The sequence below is a fragment of the Rattus norvegicus genome, chromosome 8 (assembly GCF_021556685.1).
Source record: "Rattus norvegicus strain SHRSP/BbbUtx chromosome 8, alternate assembly SHRSP_T2T, whole genome shotgun sequence".
NCBI classification, from domain to species: Eukaryota; Metazoa; Chordata; class Mammalia; order Rodentia; family Muridae; genus Rattus; species Rattus norvegicus.
This window is the reverse complement of record NC_141541.1, coordinates 11,183,756-11,202,794: the sequence shown is the minus strand read 5'-3', so window position 1 is coordinate 11,202,794 and position 19,039 is coordinate 11,183,756. Positions and strand designations below refer to the sequence as shown.

The 19,039-nt window shown below is 46.3% G+C and overlaps 1 protein-coding gene across 10 annotated transcripts in view; it reads left to right on the top strand.

Moving 5' to 3' along the window:
- Birc3 (baculoviral IAP repeat-containing 3) overlaps positions 1-19,039 on the top strand; it is a 57,647-nt gene that overhangs the window by 34,746 nt on the left and 3,862 nt on the right. For 5 of the 10 annotated variants that reach the window (XR_015627016.1, XR_015627015.1, XM_087563890.1 and 2 more), the window contains 5 exon segments: positions 12,513-13,457; positions 13,555-13,654; positions 14,824-14,902; positions 15,658-15,706; positions 18,408-18,647. Coding sequence is in view for 8 of the 10 variants with exons in the window: in XM_087563890.1 (XP_087420016.1) it covers positions 12,605-13,457; positions 13,555-13,654; positions 14,824-14,902; positions 15,658-15,706; positions 18,408-18,647 (1,321 nt within the window). In the remaining 2 variants the exon portion in view is untranslated. 10 annotated transcript variants of the gene reach the window in all.

Below are 19,039 nucleotides of genomic sequence, written 5' to 3'. Positions count from 1 at the left end.
TGAGGAGGTTGCTGTCATGTTGCAAGCCTTTACCAATCATAGAGGACAAAAAGGAACACGATGTTCTGATAGGCGTAACAAATTTAGATATGAGAGTTGACAACTGTTTACCCACAGGGCCACTGGAGGTCTTTTCAACAAACTTAAAGGATTAAAATGGCAGTGGCTACATTATTTTGATAAGTGAGCCAGCTTATTCAGAAAAAAATTCATAGAGTGACCAAGTTTTCATAAACCTGTGGAGTGAGAGGGTCGAGCTAAACTGACTCCATGACGGGCTTTGAGATGCCAGTTCAGGGGACTAGACCTAAATTTCTATTTCCCAGAACTGAACAAACCAGATCCAAGAAAAGCTACAGCCTGTGGGGGGGGGGGGTCAGTCCGGAGCTTCCCGCCGTTTGGCCTGAGTTATCTGCTTTCCTTTCTCCTTTCGCCTCTGAGGAGGATCTCTATTCTCCCTTTTTTCCTCCCTGACATCCCTGTTGCTGTCTCTGCTCAGTTGATGCAGGCAGAGGGAGAGGAAAATCTTACCTCCACATGGAATCAGTCCCACAGTTGGGCCCAAATCGCCACCTGATCAGGGGAAAAGACAGTTTATGACATACCTTCCCTTATTCCCTTTGCTGCTAACGATCTTTACAATTGGAAGCTGCAGAACCCTAAAGTCTCAGAAAAGCATCTGCTTTGATAGAGCTCTTTGAGTCACCAACTGCCCTGGAATGGCTGCTCCAGGTCCTCTTCACACAAAGAGAGAAAAAAGATTGTGGGAGCTGCCCATATGTTGGTTCCAGAAGCAAATAGGCTGCCACGTGGATCCAGGCCAATGCCTATTGGCCTTTCCTCTGACTTGGCTCTGACACTGATACAGGTAAGGAGAGACTCACAGTCTACTGCCAGTCTCTAATGGGGGCCTCCAAGAGGCTGCTAGATGGCCTACAAATTTGTCCAAAGTAAGTGAGGTAATGCAGGGAAAAGATGAGTCCCAGAAACTTCCTGGAAAGATTGATGGAGGCCTACAGGATCTACACTCCATCCGATCCGGAGGCCAGAGAGAACCAATCCACCATAAACATGGCCTTCAGTCAACCAAGCTGCCTCTAACATCTGCTGGAAACTTCAGCACCTGGACAGCTTTGTGGGTAAGCAACTAACTGAATCCGTGGCTGTAGCTGAGAAGGTTTTCAACAATCAAGTGACCCCTGAGGCTCGACAGACGAAGGGCTGGTGAAAGTGCTGCCCCAGTGAGAGAGAGCCGAAATCCTGGCCTGTGGAAGGGGCAGAGGTAAGGCAGTCCCCACTGAAGGAGAAACCCAACGTCCATTACAGAGGACCAATGTGTCTATTGAAAAGAGGAAGGCCATTGGAAAAATGAATGCTCTTAAAAAAACCCAAGAGAAGGCACAAGTTGGAGTTGGAGGAACTAGGACTGAGGGTGGGGGCTCAACTCTCTTCTTTTCTTAAAGTAGAGGGGAAGCCCGTAGACTTTCTGGTGGACATGGGGACATGAGTACAAGGGGCAACAGGCACCAAGCCCTATCCATGGAATACCCAAAGGAAGGTGGACTTGGAAGTGGGACAGACAACCCACTCATTTATGGTCCTCCCTGGATGTCCAACCCCCCTGCTGGGAAGAGACCTCCTTATCAAAATGGGAGCTCAAATCCATGTTGGTCCAGAGAGAGTGGAAATACTGGTTAAGAATGGCCCCATTCATGTTCTGACATTGGCCCCAGAAGAGGAATACAAACTATTCCCTCAACTAGCCCCTTCTCCAAGCCCATTACTCCAGAGGTTTCTATCAGAAGTCCCCAAGGTCTGGGCAAAATTAAAAAACAAACCCAATGGGACTCACTGGACATGGGGCCCCAGTTCTAGTCCAGCTAAAGGCTGGGGCTGCCCAGCCTGAATCAGGCAATACTCAAAGCCCAGAGAAGCCAGAGCAGGCATCAGCCTGCACATCAACCAGTTCTGTGAAGGATTCTGATTCCTTGCCTATCACCCTGGAACTCTCCTCTCTTCCCAGTCAAGCAGCCTCCTTCCTGTGACTATGGACCTGTGCAGGATCTGAGGGAGGTAAACAAGCATATAGAAGACATCCATCCCCCAGTTTCAAACCCTCCTGAAAAACGTATGACTGGAATGATGCCTTCGTCTTGCCTCTGGCACCCAAAAGCCAGCCGCAATTTGCAAGATTTGGAAAGAGGCTTTAATGGACAACTGACTTGGACAGATGTGCCTGGAGGATTGAAGAACTCACCCGCTGCCTTTGATGAGACACTGCACCAGGACCTGTCGAGTGCCAGGGGCTACCCTCAAGCAACCTTACTCCAGTAAGCAGATGCCTCATTGTGCCTTTGATCTGGACAGTGCCAAGAGGCCACACCAGGCCTACCACAGGAGCTGAGTCACCTGGGCTACTGAGTGTTTGCTAAGAAGGCCCAGCTTTGTCAACTTGATGTCACTTATCTGGGGTACATACATCAAGGGGTGGGGGCAAGGCATGCAGTCAGATGCCTGTAAGCAAACCACCCTTAGCATCCTAGTTCCAGCAACAGAAGGAGAACAAGGGAATTTTGGGGGTCCACTAGATTTTGTAGACTCTGGGTGCCAATGAGATAGCAAAGCCATTATGTGAGGCCACCAGGGGTCAGGAAGATAAGATAGAATGGACTCCTGAGATGGACATGCCTTTTAAGACCTTAAAGAAAAGCCTTACTGGAGGCCCTGACCCACCTGGACATTCACAAACCTTTCCACCTGTATGCAGATGAAAGAAAAGGGTTAGCAAAGGGGGTGTTCATCCAAACTTTGGGCCCATGGAAAAGACCTGTGGTTTATTTATTTAAGAAACTGGATTTAGTGTCTCAGGGATGGCCAGCCTGTCTCTAGATCATAGCTGACACCGCCCTGCTGGTCAAGGATGCTGACAAGATAACCACAGGGCAGGAACTTGTTATCCCCATCCTCCACTCTATTGAGGGGATTTTCAGGAATCCACCCCGCTGGTGGCTGTCCAGTGGTAGACTGGTACACTTCCAAACACTGCTTTTGAACCCCCCTGTATAAGATCTAATCCATTACCCTAAACCCAGCCACCCTGCTACTCGACCTGTCCTTAGACATACAGCATGATTGCTCTATTGTTCTGGGGCATGTTCAAAACATTAGGTCAGACCCAGCTGATATACCCTGGCTGGGTGCTCAGCACATCTACCTCACAGATGGGAACAGCTTCATCCAGGACAGAACCAGGGGTGGGGGTGGGGTATTTGGGCAACTGCTTTGCTGCCAGGAACTTTGGCCCAGAAAGCTGAAGTAAAGGATCTAACCCAAGCTTTAAAGCTGTTGAAGAGGCATAGCTAACATTTACGCTTGACAATAGATGTCCCTTTGCCACAGGTCATGTGTATGGGCCCATATACCAAGAGAGGGGACTGCTGACTGCTAAAGGAAAAACATCAAAAATAAAAAAAATACTTGCTTTACTGGAGGCATTATGACTTCCTGTTAAGGTGTCCATAATTCATTGCCCTGGACATCAAATTGGGACATCAGAAATAGCCTGAGGAAACAGGCTCACTAATAAAGCCAAAAGGGAGGCTACTCAGACTTCCATTGCTCACATCCTGGTTACCTTGTCAGTCCTTGCACTCTCAGCTGTCTTCAAATATACTTCTGAGGACAAACAAGATCAGGCCAGATGCCAGGAAATCTACAGAAGAGAAAGATGCCATCTCGTAAGGAGTTTGTTGAACAACTCACCCATCAAATTCATCAGGCCTTGCATCTGGGTCACCAAAAGTTAAAGGAATTGTTGCAAGGGGCAAAATACAAATTATTTGACTTGGAACACTTGGTCACCCCACCTGCTAGGCTGTGAACCCCTCGGGCTTCAATCAAGGAACTCTGGAAACCAGAATCCGAGGCCAACAACCAGAGGGCAATTGGGAAATAGATTATACAGAAGTAAAGCAGGAGCATATGGAAATAAATACCTGCTAGTTTTTATAGATACTTTTTCAGGATGGGTTTTTATAGATACTTTTTCTACTCTACAAAGAAGGAAACTGCCAATGTAGTGACAAAGAAGATTCTAGAAGATATCATACCCAGGTACAGTCTGCCCACCCTGCTTGGGTCTGACAGTGGACCAGCATTCATTTCTCAGGCAACTCAATCCCTAGCCTAGGTTCTGAGGACCAATTGTATGCTGCATTGTGCATACAGATCTCAGAGCTCAGGACAGGTAGAGAGCATGAGTCAGACCCCAAAGGAGGCCTTGACCAAATAAATCCTTGAAACTGGTGGTGATGGGTGTCTCTCTTACCTTATTATGCCTTGAGTCTCACCCACTTTGAGATCCTATATGGGAGTCCCCCTTACATGTTTCCTAACCTCTAGAATGATATTCTAGCAGAATATGACCAACTTAAGTTCTTGGAGTCTTTGAGACCCTCCACAGAATCCAGAGACAACTTTGGCCTGCAATCTGTCAGGTTTATGAGCCTGCTCTGCCCTTCACCCTCTTTGCTTTGAATCAGGTGACAAAGTCTGTATTAAGAGAAAACCATAAGACCCTGAAACCTCAATGGGAAGGGTCTCACACTGTGATCGGGACCATGTCAACGGTTATGAAGGTGGATGGGATCCAAACATGAGTATACCACTTCCATGTTAAGCCTGCCAGTAGAGAGACAACTCGGCGGTTGAGGGCCCACTGGGAGAGACTTCCAGACAACCCACCTTAAAAGCAATGGAAAGCAACCCCACATCCCTCCAAGCCACTAAGGCGTCAACTTCCATACTCCTGCTTGTCTACTGCTTATGGCTTGCCGTATCAACCACTAATTCCTACCACACTCTGAGGCTAACCTGGCAGGCCATTAATTCTGCAGCAGGCAAGATTGCCGACTCTAACACCCACTCAGCTCCCTGGGGCACTAGTGGATGAGGGATAGGACCCCTCAGATCAGCAACCCTTCCCTGGTTATAGTTGTGACTCGCCTGGGACCAGAAAGCACACATGGACTCAGGCCTTTTATGTCTGCCCCAGACATTCTTAGACTAGAACCATCAGGCCAAATGTGGTCCAGAGTCCTTTCTTTGCAGTATGAGGATGTGAATTTACTGGATGGATAAACTGGAAGCCTCCTGTTACAGACTATCTCATCTCTGTGACCCGGTTTAGGGATACTCGGACCCAGGTCCTGCATATGAAACGATACCCAGCCCCCTAAAAGAGAGACTTTTGGGCACTGCTTTGAACTCCCTTACTATCTGGATGGGGTGGGGGGCAATGCCACAACCTTATTAAGTTTACAGATGCTGGTAAGAAAGGAAATTGGACTGAGGGTACAACTTGGGGATTAAGACTTTATATCTCTAGCTATGATCCAGGACTCGATTCACCATCCAACTGCTTCAACATAGCCTCTCAGGTGTCCCTTTGAGTACCAACAAGGTGTTAGTAAAACCAGCTCACCACTCTCACCCAGTGAGGTCCCACCCTGTCACCTGAGTCAGGACCCTTGCAGTTACTAAAAGTCACTTTCCAGGTTCTTTTTTGTTGTTGTTGTTTAAAATTTATTTATTTAAATGAGTACACTATAGCTGACTTCAGACACACCAGAAGAGGGCATCGGATTCCATTACAGATGATTGTGAGCCACCATGTGGTTGCTGGGAATTGAACTCAGGACCTCTGGAAGAGCAGTCAGTGTTCTTAACCACTGAGCCATCTCTCCACCCCCACTTTCCAGGTTTTTAACTCCTCTCACTCAGGAGTGTTGGTTATCCTTGGACACTTAGCACCCTTATTATGGAGGAATAGCAGTCCCTGGAGAGTATTCACAGACCACAGATGGTGACTGATGTAGATGACAACAGTCAGGCAATGAGGAAAGCCAACCCTGACATCAGTAACAGGACAAGGACTTTGTGTTGGAAATCGGGTACCCTCTGACTATTCCCACTTGTGTACCTGTTACCACTGCAGGATATCTGCTGCCCCCAGATGGTGCTTGGTGGACTTGTGCCTCACCCCATGCATTCATGCCTTACTTTTTAATGTACCTGAGGGTTTTGGTCTGATACAACTTGTCCCTCAGGTGGCTTATATGGGAGAGGATATAGTAAACCAGTTGGCTCCTCCAATGGACCCTGTAAAAAAAGTTGCTGCGACCAGGCCCTGCGAATGGCCAGAGATGCTGATCTGGAAGAGACAGAAAAATCCCTGACTGCCCTAAAAGAGTCCTTCTCTTCCCTGGCAAAGGAGCCCTACAGAATAGAAGAGGCTTGGACTTATTGTTCCTTCAGCAAGTAGGTCTCTGTCTGGCCTTAGGGAACAATACTGTTTTTATAGCAATCATTCTGGGGTCATTGAAGAATCAATGGCCTTACTGAGAAAGAGATTGCAGGACAGGAAAATGGAAAGAGAATAGTCTGAAGGTTGGTGTGAGCTCCTCTTTAACTGGTCCCCTTTGTTAACCACTCTTGTTTCAGCCTTGACTGGATTTATCATCCTTTTATTATTAGCCTTAACTTGTGGAACACATATAACTAATGCTTTAGTCAGGTTTGTCAAGGAATGAATTTCCACTGTCCAACTGATGATGCTCAAGCAATAATAACAGCCCATGGTATGGAGACATTTCAAGGATTCAAGATAGGCCATTACTCAAGGGGGAAATGAGAGGACTGAGCTACACTGACCCCATGACAGGCTGTGAGATGCCAGTTCAGGGGGAGTAGGCCTAAGTTTTTGGTTTCCAGAACTGAACAAACCAGTTCCATGAAAAAACCATAGCCTGTGGCCAGCCAATCAGGAGCTCCCCTACCATCTGCCCTGAGGGAAAAAAAATAGTCCTCAACAGTTCTGGAAAGTTCCCCCAAACCCTAGCCAATCCTAGAGACACCCATACCCCTAGAGATAGAGCCGACCAATCAGGATAAAGTTCACCTACCTCTCCCTTGAATTTCCCTAATCAGCTTTAAATGGAGCTTGCAAACTCACCTCAGGGTTGCTATTTTGATGAATGGTAGACTCCTGCATGCTGGATTTCTACAGAATAAACACTCATTGCTTTTACATACTACCTGAGTCTGGGGTGTTATTTTTCGGCAATTCACGGACCTGTACAGGAAGGGGCAGTGAGGTTAGATACAGTGATGGATGCTTCCTGAAGGAGGGATTCTTGGTGTGCTGTTTCTCCTGCTACCTAGAGATGATGTGGTAGCAAATCTGCTACATCAAGGCATAGCAGGAAGTCACACTAGCGAGTGGCAGCAAACTCTGGTGCCTTGACATAGAACTGATTTACTAATGGTTAATAAATCTTGCATGAGAAATTCTTAGTTCTGAAGGTCTTTGCTATTTAGATGGTAATGGGCTTTTCTTTTTCTTTTGTCTTGATAAATATGGACACAAGGAATTTGAGATAATTTCTGACCAAAAGTAAACGTTTGAGTTTCAAGCTGACAATGCTGAGCACGACTTTAATTGGAGCACTCTAGAGGCAGAGGCAGGGGATCTTTGAGTTCAATGCCAGCCTGGCCCACAGAGTGGGTTCTAAGACAGGCAGGGCTACACAGAGAAACCCTGTTGACCACCACCTTCAAATAAAGGAATTTGAGTCTTGCAGGATAACTCAGTGTTAAGGCACAAGCTTTGTGTACCCAAGGCCCTGGGCTCAGTCCCTAATGCTACCCAGATGAGCAGTGCTGGGATGGAAATCGTGGTTCCTGTCTGGACAAATCACACCAGGCCAACACGGTCTCATGTTGGAGGAGGTTTATTGGGATGGCAGAGACAAGGGGAGGTAAGAGGGAGGAGAGAGAGAGAGAGAGAGAGAGAGAGAGAGAGAGAGAGAGAGAGAGAGAGAGAGAGAGAGAAAAGGGGACAGAAAAGATTTGCCTTTTATTTGAAATGTGATATAACTGCTCCCAGGTGAAACTGGGAGGAACCAAAGGTATGCTGGGAATGTATGGCTGTTGCCAGGGCAACAGATGATGTCACTGCTGGAGGCAAAAGCAGTTCCTGATACCAACATATCTGCCTTTTTCTTATAAAAAGAAGGAAAAGGGGAGGGGGAAGCCGATGGTAAAAGGGGAATAGGGGTGCCCTGTCTCTTAAGCTGCTGTCTTGGGGTGTTGTCAGTTTCGGGTATAGCTGACTTTCACCATCAGGGTCCATTTGGTAAACATTTGTATCAGGCTCCTCGGTGGACAGCGACTGGTAATCCTATAACAGGAACTGATTAATAGTTTGGTTAGAAATTTTCTGTATCTATCATTGAAGGAATGTAGAGTCAAGGTTATTGAGACAGGGAGCGAATAGTAACGCCAGAAAGATGACTAGGAAAGGCATTATGAAAGGGAGTATCCATTTCCATATAGGGTTTTTGAAAATCCAGGAAGGCCTCGCGTTCCTTGAAATTCTGCATGTCTGATTGAAGCCCCTGGATTTTATTTCTCACTATCCCCGATTGGTTGACACAGAAACAGCATTCTTCATGGAGGAACAGGCAAACACCACCTTCTTTAGCTATCAAGACATCCAGCCTCCGTCGGTTCTGAAGCACCACAGCTGCCAAAGAATTGATCTGTTTCTGGATAGTAAGCTTGGTTTCAGACATTATTTGAAAACCATTGTTAATCTTGTAAGTGAACTCATTATATTGCATCATGAAAGTCGTTATCCCTGCAACCCCAGTGCCAGCACCTATGGCTATTCCGGTAGTGACCAAGAGTGGCACGACCTGAACTGCCCTCTTGTGTTGGGCAGCTGTCATATCTACAGCTGGGACTGGCAGGGCTTGTCTCCCTGGATCTCTCCTCGTTCAGGGAAAAGGAGCACCAGCGTGCAAACTCCTGACAGCTGGCAGGTAGGCGATGATATGCCTGAGTGCCACAGAGAATTGATGTGTTTTGGACTTCAGAGCACTGTGGCACAGATGAGGTATCAAGAGTTGTGGTTCTATTGCAATGTAGGGAGACTAGCGTTTCTATAGAACATGTCCCGGATGTCTTAACACAGTTTGCCATGCCAAAAAGCGGGATAGAGAAAAGGTATGGAGTCATGGCAACATCATAGTCAGGGCAGCTGACAAAAGGTGAGGTGAGGTTATTGGGCAGTATCACTGGAGAGACTGTAAGTGGCAGCTGTGAGTTAGTTCCTGGGTACACATAGCCAGCAGTCTTTAAATCGGCTATGTTGGGTGACATTAAGGAGTTGGTACGCCAAAGTCAGGATCTGAAGCAAAAGGTGAAATGACAAGTTAGTGCTGTTTATGATGGCAGGACCTCAGAGGAGTGTTTGATTATTCCCCCTACTTTTCTGGTATCTAGAGGTTGGGCAGTTGAGACATATGTTCTCTGAATACGGTACTTATTGGCTTTTATGGTAGAGTTTACCAACAATTTTTGTCTCCAATCTGGGATTCTATGGGTCTTGTATGTAGAAAAAGAGTGTCTTGTGTAGAAGAAGTGATTGGTCCGTGATCCTAGCATATGTATCTGACAAGACCGATAGGGACAGCCCCCATATTTGTTTGGCCATTTTTTATACTCATCTTTTGTCTGGTCAAAGAGAAAGCAAGTAAAGAGATGATAGTACTTAGATGGGATAACCGATACAGGGATGACAGCAGTGTGGATCAGTTCCTGGCATCCAGCCATGGAGCAGTTTCCAGATCCTATTTGGAAAAACTGTTTGTTGTCTTGTAGGGGTTTCTTGAATGTTGAGTCTCCAGATGTAAGGGCTACCCTGGATGAAAACAAACAGCAGGGGGAGGATGAGAAGCCCGTGTCTAATCCAGTGGGGTTGAGAATAGCACATGGAGTGGAGTCTCATTTTCTGGAATTGGGGACAAGATGGGTGGTCTCAATGTTTTCAGAGCTTAACATGGTCCTATTAGGGTTGACATGTATGAAGAATGTTTAGGTGAAGGGGTAAAAGATTTGAGGTGGGACAGGTGGGCCCAGTGAGAGTCCCTTGAGTTTAGCAGTTGTAGGTGTCACGAGAGTCACCTTAAAAGGGCCCTGCCACTTAGGAGAGAGGGATGAGGGCCAATGATCTGGAGGGGATAGAAGAACTTGGTCTCCAATGTTGATAGGCAATGGACAAGGACAGTGAGCGGCCGAGGTAGAAGGTGGTCAGCAAAGTTCCGTAGGAGAGAACGAAGATGGCAAAGCAATGGGGTGAGTACGTGGTCTGGGAGGGGAGAGCTTTGAGGTGAAAGACGGGGGTTAGGACTGGGCATCCATACATGAATTCAAAAGGTGGGACTTGGAGAGGTCCCTTAGGAAGAGCTCGTAGTCTGAAGAGAGCCAGAGGTAGGAGTTTTATCCAATCAAGGCAAAGTTTCTGTGACATCTTGACAAGAGTGGCTTTTAGGGAGCGGTTGGTTTCTTCTACCTTTCCTGACCATTGAGGGTGGTAGAGAATATAAAATGCAAGGGGATGTCTAGGGGCTTAGAATTTAGGAGATTTGAGAGGTAAATTCAGGATCTTTGTCTGACTGGAGAGAGGCTGGGACATCAATTCAGGGATGATCTCTCGGAGGAGGAGCTCAGAGAGTGTCTGAGCCCTTTTATTAGTTGTGGGAAATGCCTCTACCCACCCTGAGAAGGTGCCTACGAAGACCAGGAGGTACTTGGCACATTTGACAGTGGACATGTAGGTAAAGTGGAGTTGCCAGTTGGTTCTGGGAAGGGGACCTCTAGTCTGATGCACAGGGAAAGGGGGTGCTGTGGTACCTCCAGTTGGGCTCTGACATCTGACAGATATTGCAAGAGACAGTGATAGTCTGTAAGAAACTTAAGTCCTCAGGAGTAGGCGGTAGGTGGGTCTTAACAAAATAAGGCAATGCTTGGCTGTTAGGATGATGAGTTGGTGAAGACAGGACAGAGTTTGGTGAGTTTCAGAGGGTGAAGGTGGGGATGTGGGCTGCAGTGTAAGGATGTCCTGTGGAGGGTGAGAGGAGTCAAGGCCCCTAAGGGCCGCAGCTCTAGTTGCCTCATCGGCTCGGTTGTTTACCTTGGAGACAGCAGAGTCTGGTGGGATCTGTAGTGGACAATCTCAATAGCTGTGGGGAGATGGGAGGCCTTTAGCATGGACATAATTTGGGGTTCGCATTGGTTACTGATCCTCCTTTAGTTGTAAGTAACCCGTGCTCCCTCCAGATAGCTGCGTGGGACAGGAAGATATGGAAATTGTATTTGGAATCTGTGCAGATGTTGAGGGGTTGTCCTGTGCCAGTTGAAAGGCACAGATAAGGGCTATTAGTTCAGCCTGCTGATTGGTAGTATGAGCAGGGAGGGCCTGCGCCTCCACCACCTCAGTGTCTGACACTATGGCACAGCCAGCTCTTCTGGCCCCTTCATGTAGAAAGGAGCTTCTGTCTGCACACCAGGTATAAATGGCCTGAGGCAATGTGCCCTCCCATATGTGTGAGGGCTGAGGTAATAGTTCCTCTAAGGTTTCAGTGCAGGAGTGAGATAGGGAGTGGTTAGTATTTGGTCGAGGAAGGAGATTGGAAATATTAAGAGGTGGGCATGACTGGAAGGTGAGTATGGAGTCTCCTATTAGTGCTACCTGAAGAGACCTGTGACAGGTTCTAAGAGAAGACAGTTATAGGCAACCCAAAGGTTACTTTTTCTGACTCTCCAGTACGGAGTTCAGCAGCTGCTAAGGTACCGATACAAGGTGCCCATTCCTGAACGGTTAGATCTAGTTTTTTTTGACAGGTATGCTACAGGTGCAAAAGGATGAAAATTGTGGCTCACGTCCTGACGAAACACACCAGGCCACACAGTCTCACGTGGAATTGGTTTATTGGGATGGTGGAGACAAGGGAGGGGGGTGGTAAGAGAGGGAGAAGAGAAAGAGAGAAGAGGAAGGGGGCAGGAAAGGTCTGCTTTTTATTTGATATGTGATGTAACTGCTCCCAGGTGAAGCTGAGAGCTGAGCCAAAGGTATGCTGGGAATGTATGGCCATTGCCAGGGCAACATATACACAGGTGACCAGGTGACAGTCACTGCTAGAAGCAAAAGCAGTTCCTGATAACAATAAGCAGCATAGGTGTTTTGAGTAGAGGATTAATTAATAAATCTGATTTTGGTCCTTTGAAAGGAAACAAAAACTAAACCAAAAGTTTTGAAGAGATTTGTTGTTTTAAAACTGTCTAAATCATGCTTGCATTCTACATAAAGCACAATTTTTAGTGCAGCATGGGTAACTCGTACTAATGCATTCCAGTGGCAAAAGGAAGCAGACTTATCCCTGAGGATGCCCGGCACAGAGGGGCCCAAGCACCGCACCTCAGAATGGGATTAACCTTAATCATTCATTTGCTATTAGGTAGAATCTAGTGTTTACTATAGGCGTGAAGATTATACGAAGGTATGACTGTGTGTCATTGTGCCTTGAAATGTCTGAGCGTAGGATTTAGAACTTCATCCTACGAAACCCGAGGTATATAAAAGAAAACAAACAAGCTTGCTCCTATTTCAGGTATCAGCCTAGTGGTAAAACTGACCAAAAGTCATGAACAAAACTACCTCCCCGGAGAAAGGCTGCTTCCTTCCCCTCCCTGTCGTCTCACCATGAACATGGTTCAAGGCAGCGCCTTCCTGGCCAAGCTGATGAAGAGTGCCGACACCTTTGAGTTGAAGTACGACTTTTCATGTGAGCTGTACCGCTTGTCCACATATTCAACTTTCCCTGCTGGAGTCCCTGTCTCAGAGAGGAGTCTGGCTCGTGCTGGCTTTTACTACACAGGTGTCAATGACAAGGTCAAGTGCTTCTGCTGTGGCCTGATGCTGGACAACTGGAAACAAGGGGACAGTCCCATCGAGAAGCACAGAAAGCTGTATCCCAGCTGCAGCTTTGTGCAGACCCTGAATCCAGCCAACAGTCTGGAAGCTAGCCCTCAGCCTCCTCTTCCTTCCACAGCGACAAGCACCATGCCCTCCGGCTTTGCAGCTTCCGAGAGCACTGGCTACTTCAGTGGCTCCTACTCAAGCTTTCCCTCAGACCCTGTGAACTTCCGCGCAAATCAAGACTGCCCTGCTTTCAGCACAAGTCCCTACCACTTTGCAATGAACACGGAGAAGGCCAGATTACTCACCTATCAAACGTGGCCGTTGTCTTTTCTGTCCCCAGCAGAGCTGGCCAAAGCAGGATTCTACTACACAGGGCCTGGAGATAGAGTGGCCTGCTTTGCGTGTGGTGGGAAACTGAGCAACTGGGATCGTAAGGATGATCCTCTGTCAGAGCACAGGAGACATTTCCCCAGCTGCCCATTCTTAAAAGATGTGGGTCAGTTCACTTCACAATACACTGTCTCTAACCTGAGCATGCAGACCCACGCAGCACGTGTTAGAACGTTCTCTACCTGGCCTTCTAGCGCTCTCGTTCATCCTCAGGAACTTGCAAGTGCGGGCTTTTATTACACGGGTAAGAAACAATTATAAGCACTTATAAAGATCTATCATGCATTATACACGCGATTGGGCAAATTTTATATAAGTTTTTGGTTCACAATAAATTTTAGGACACAGTGATGACGTCAAGTGCTTTTGCTGTGATGGTGGGCTAAGATGCTGGGAATCTGGAGACGACCCCTGGGTGGAACACGCCAAGTGGTTTCCAAGGTAACTGCTTTGAAATTATTGCATCTGTTGTGGGTTTTGTGAGATACATTATCTTCCTTTATAGTAAATATGCCTCTCAAGTTCTGCAGGTTTTGTTTTATTTTTATGACTATGAGTGTTTTACCTGCATATACGTGTGTACCATTTGTGTACAGTACCTGCTGAGGGCATTGGAGCCTCTGTAACTAGCATCCTAGAGGGCTGTGGTCAATGTGTGGGGGCCGGGGATTAAACCTGGGTTCTCTGAAAGAACAGTCCGTGCTCGTACTTGCTGAGTCTTCTCTCAAGCTCCATTACTTCAGATTTTAAACATCGTGAAGGTTATAAAGAATTTCCACATTGACTTTTTTTAAGTGCTTTGCATTGTGTTAGTTAAAAACTTTTTTGTCTTTTACATTTATTTGTTTTACGTGTATGTGGTATGGAGGACAGAGGATGACTTTTGAGGGCCGGTTCTCACCTTTTACCCTTGGGGTTGAACTCAGGCATGGTGGAAAACACTTTTGGTAGCTGAGCCATCTCGCCAGTCCCCACTGTGAATACACAAGAACCGTGAGCCTGCTTTGATGCTACTGTGATTCACTTTGGAGTTAAATTTAGTAATGTGTCTGCATTACCCAGGGGTTGGAGACAATCAGATGGCTTATTGAGGGGACTCCTTGTTTCCATTTTTGCTTAAAGGTATTTTTAGGAACCTTAGAAGGGTGGAGAGCAGTGAGGAGCTCTGGGAGATGGCTTGGTACCCAGCACCCGTGTCAGGCGCTCACAGCCGAGAACACTTTCGGTTGCTGAAGGTCCAACTGCTTGCTGCTTGCTTCTGTGAGTCCCGGGGCACTCACACACAAACCCACACAGACACAGAAATGTTCATAAGCCAAAATCGGATCTTCAAAAAAAACCTCAAATGGAAAACAATGTGCACAGAGTCAGTGTGTGCTGCGCTGGGCTTATTTCTTCCTCCAGTATTAAGAATCTGACGTCCAGCAGTCCCTCACTGGGCGCTTTCACAGCTTTCCCACGAGAGGAACATCCGGACACGGCTTTGTAATTAAGTTTCATTTCACTTTTTAAAATTAAAATTAATTTTTGATCATCAAATATGAACTATACATTGTGAAGCTGATGAGCAATGTTGTCTTATTAAGTGATTCCTGACATTTATGTTTTAGGTGTGAGTACTTGATCAGAATCAAAGGCCAAGAGTTCGTTGGCCAAGTTCAAGCTGGTTACCCTCATCTACTTGAGCAGGTAGGAGGCCTCCCTTTATTGTTTAATTATTTAATTTTTTACTTTTTAAAATTATTAGTTTGCAAAATTATTTTTAAAATTTTATTTGTAAAAATCAATTGGAATAATATTTCGGTGGAAAAGGGAAAGTTGTTTTAAAACACACCCTCCTTTCTTCTCACAACCCTCAACAGAAGTGTGCAAGGTACTTCTCTTTTGAGAAAAACAGATCTGTAACTATTAGCTCTTTAAGCTATCGTCTAATCAACTAACAATAAGTTAAACTCTGAAATTAATAAATTAAATAAAAATTTAAGGAAAACAACTTCACTGTATAATTTTTTCTTAAATGATTTGAGAAGGCATTTGTTAACTGCTCCTTAGAAAAGCTAATGTGATCTTATTTCAGTGTCTGAGGTCCAGAAAACGTGTTTGCGATGGCCAGCGGGTCTGACTGGCATGGACTCTGTCCCAGCAGGTGACTAGAGAACATGAGCTTTGTGGACTCAGGGCCAGCATTGTGCCCCCAGGAAACCCAGTCTGCCTGCCCAGTGAGGACAGAGGTTCCTCACTGGGGCACACTCTCCATAGGAAGCTGTTAGTGTAGAGCCTCACTTTTCTATTCAGTGTAAATGAGGTATTGCTTCTGACTGAGAAAATGCCCTGCTGGTGACCAAGTCAGGTGGCAGTAGGTTAAATGGAGCAGGTCTGTCGCTCATTTTCAGTGCAGTGCTAGGATGCTGTGTGTATTTTAACATGTGTACTTTTTCTTGTAGCTATTATCTACGTCAGACTCCCCAGAGGATGAGACTGGAGAGGCAGCAAGTACGTGTATATAATTCCTGTGTTAAAGCGATCCGTTCTGTATTAAGGTGAAGGGGAAGCTGGGTGCAGCTGGAGTCCAGTGTTTGGAGAGCGGAAGTGGAAGGACCATGTGCTCTGTGCCCTACTGAATTATGTGAGAGCCTGTCCTAGAAATAAGAACAGTTGAAAGGTTATCATAGGAAATGAACTTTCATGTGGATTTCTAACTTCTAATTGAAAATGTGATGTATGATTAAGACATCCTGTTACTGTCTATCAAACTTCAGTGTGCAACAGATTGCAAGTGTTTAGTTCATGCTTCAGAACTCATCGATGGAATCAGCGTGTGTAAGTATGGATCTTGGGTCTCTATGCATAGTTGTTTTTAATGGTCCCGGGGATTGAACCTATGACCTGAGGATGCCAATCATAACCTCTTTCCCCAGCTCCACCCCACAGCAGCAAGCACCTACAGGTTAAACAAACTACATTCATCTTGCCTCCTGACAGTGAGCAGTTGTGGGAATGAACGTCCTGTGCCTCCTGCTGCTGGCATGCTCTTCCTGTTCGCAGAGAGGGGGCACAGAGCTCCCCTCCTTTCACTGGGCCCCTAGGCTCAGATTGTCAATGGACCTGAGAGGGCGGAACAATCATCTGAACAGGGGCCTTGACCCTACGTTTTAGTGTTCAGTGCAATACATTTTAATCATTTGTTTACTTTCATTTATATGCATTGGTGTTTTGTCTGCAAGTATGTTTGGGTGAGGTGTCAGGTCCTTGTGAGCTGCCATTAAATGCTGGGAATTAAACCTGGGTCCTCTGGAAGAGCAGTCAGTGCTCTTGACCATGGAGTCATCTCTTCAACTTCAGTGCAATAGCATTTTTATTGTGGAGTTTTGCTGTTGATGTTGTTCAAAGGAAAGAATGGAAAACAAGATAAACATGTGACTCTGCCCTCGTGAGCTAATGACATTGGGGGCCAGATGAATGCTCAGATAATAGGACAGGATCTGCAGAAGAAATCGAGGAGACAAATGTCTAAGTCTGGGAGATAGAAAAGGCTTCCTGGAAGCCAGATGTAGCATCTGTCTGGGGCAGGGTCTGCAATCTCTGCACTAAGGAGGTTAAGGATCATACATTCCCAGCCAGCCCGGGTTATACAGTGAGTTCCGGGCCAGCCTGGGTAACCTACTGAGACCTTGTCTTAGAAGAACAAAACAGGACTGGCAGATGGCTCAGCCCAAGTTGTAGCCCCTGGACTCACATGATGGAAGGCGAAAACTGACTCCTGAAAGTTGTCTGCTGGCCACCTACATGCTGTGGTACACACACATTCTACAAACAAACAAACAGAACATAAAGCAAACTAAAAAAATGAAAGAAAAGGCTCTCTGGAGGAAACACTTGTCTTAGCAGAGAGCTCAAGAAGAAAAGGAATCAGTTAACTGACAAGAGCACCCTCTGGGCAAAGACAACAGAGGCTAAGCAACATGGAATAAGGATATTCAAAGAACAGAGCAAGGATTTTGTCTAGCCAGAAGAGGGAGCTGCAGGCAGACAGATAACCATGTGAGGCCAGCGCGATGAATCAGCAGCATTGAAGGCAGAATTTATCTGCCTCAAGAGCTGTCCATCATTTGGGGCTGGAGAGATGGCTCAGGGGTCAAGAGCACGAGTGAGTATTCTTCCAGAGGTCCTGAGTTCAATTCCCAGCAACCACATGGTAGCTCACAACCATCTGTAAAGGGCTCCTGTATTTATATAAATAAAATAAGTATCTACAAACAAACTGAAACTGAGTTTCAGTGCAGAATGCTTGTGGCCTGAGAGTAGGAAGAGGTGGGCAGAGTGCCGGGTCACAGTGTTTAAGCCCCAGTTAGATTCGAGGAGTATGACCCGGGTTTGCATTTAAGTCATTGGATTGTACTCTTGACTGAAAGGGAGTGGGCAGTACTCTGGGACACTGGGGTAGCTGGGCTGAGGGGCAACAGTGGTTTTCTTTAGAAGTGCGAAAGCACAGTAGTGAAGTTATGGATTGAGCCAAGGTGCTCACGGCAGATGGGTAGATATACGTTGTGCACAGCCAGCATTTGGGAAGCTGAGGCAAGATCCTTGTCTTTATGCTGAGACTCTGTGCCCCACAAACAAAAAGAAAGAAAATGACTCAGCCATAAATTACAGTGTGAAACCATGCCATTTGCGGGGAACTAGAGATTTCAAGGTATGTGATATATGAATATATCACAATGAAAACATTGTAGACAGCTAATAAGTGCTAACAAAAGAAACAAATATGTAGAAATTAATATTTGCTATAGAAAGCCCATTAGTTTATTGAATATAGAGAATGAAGCCCCTGATTCTGGTGGACTGATCGATCCCTGACGTTTGGTTCTCTCTCCTCCCGAGTAGCGCTAATCACAATAGTATTTTATATTCTGACTTTAATGACTGAACATATGTCATTTTAAAGTTAGCAAAGAGCATACTGTGCAGTGTATGTTTTTTGTTCTTTATGGTTTTGATATTGCTGTAACCTTCTAGTTATAAAGCCAGGCATGTTGGTTTGTGCGTAGCGCTTGGTGGCTGAGGCAGGAGAATTGGCATGAATTGAGATTAGCCCGGGTTACATAAGCTTGAGGCTGGACTGGCCTAGAAGGACAACCACAACAGAAAGGTGTGTGGGCCTGCTGATATCTGTTAAATCCCCCTTTCCGTACAGTTGTGCATCTGGGCCCTGGAGAGAATTGGGAAGATGCAGTGATGATGAACACACCTGTGGTTAAAGCAGCCTTGGACATGGGCTTCAGTAGGAGCCTGGTGAGACAGACGGTTCAGCGACAGATCCTGGCCACTGGTGAGAACTACAGGACGGTCAGTGACCTCGTGATAGGCCTACTGGATGCAGAAGATGAGATGAGAGAGGAGCAGACGGAGCAGGAGGCCGAGGAGGAGGAGTCAGGTACAGATTTACATGGCCTTTCTCCCGAGAGATGTGCTGTCACCTCTGCAAGTTCATAAAAGATGCCTTTCCACCCAGCCCAGCCTTTCTTATGTTTCATATTCTAGACTCATATTCTGCAAATAGATTCCTCACAATAAAGTGCATTGTGGAGGACTAGGGAGACAGTTCAGCAGGTAAGGGCGTTTCCTGCTGAACCTAACCACCATAGCTTGAGAGCCAAAACCCAATTGATGGAAGAAGGGAGAACTGACTTTACTCACACAGGTTTTCCTGGCCTCTACTGCATGCTCTGGCACGCACGCGCGCACACACACACACACACACACACACACACACACACACACACACACACAATTAAAAATATACCAGAATTACTCATTAAATTAAAA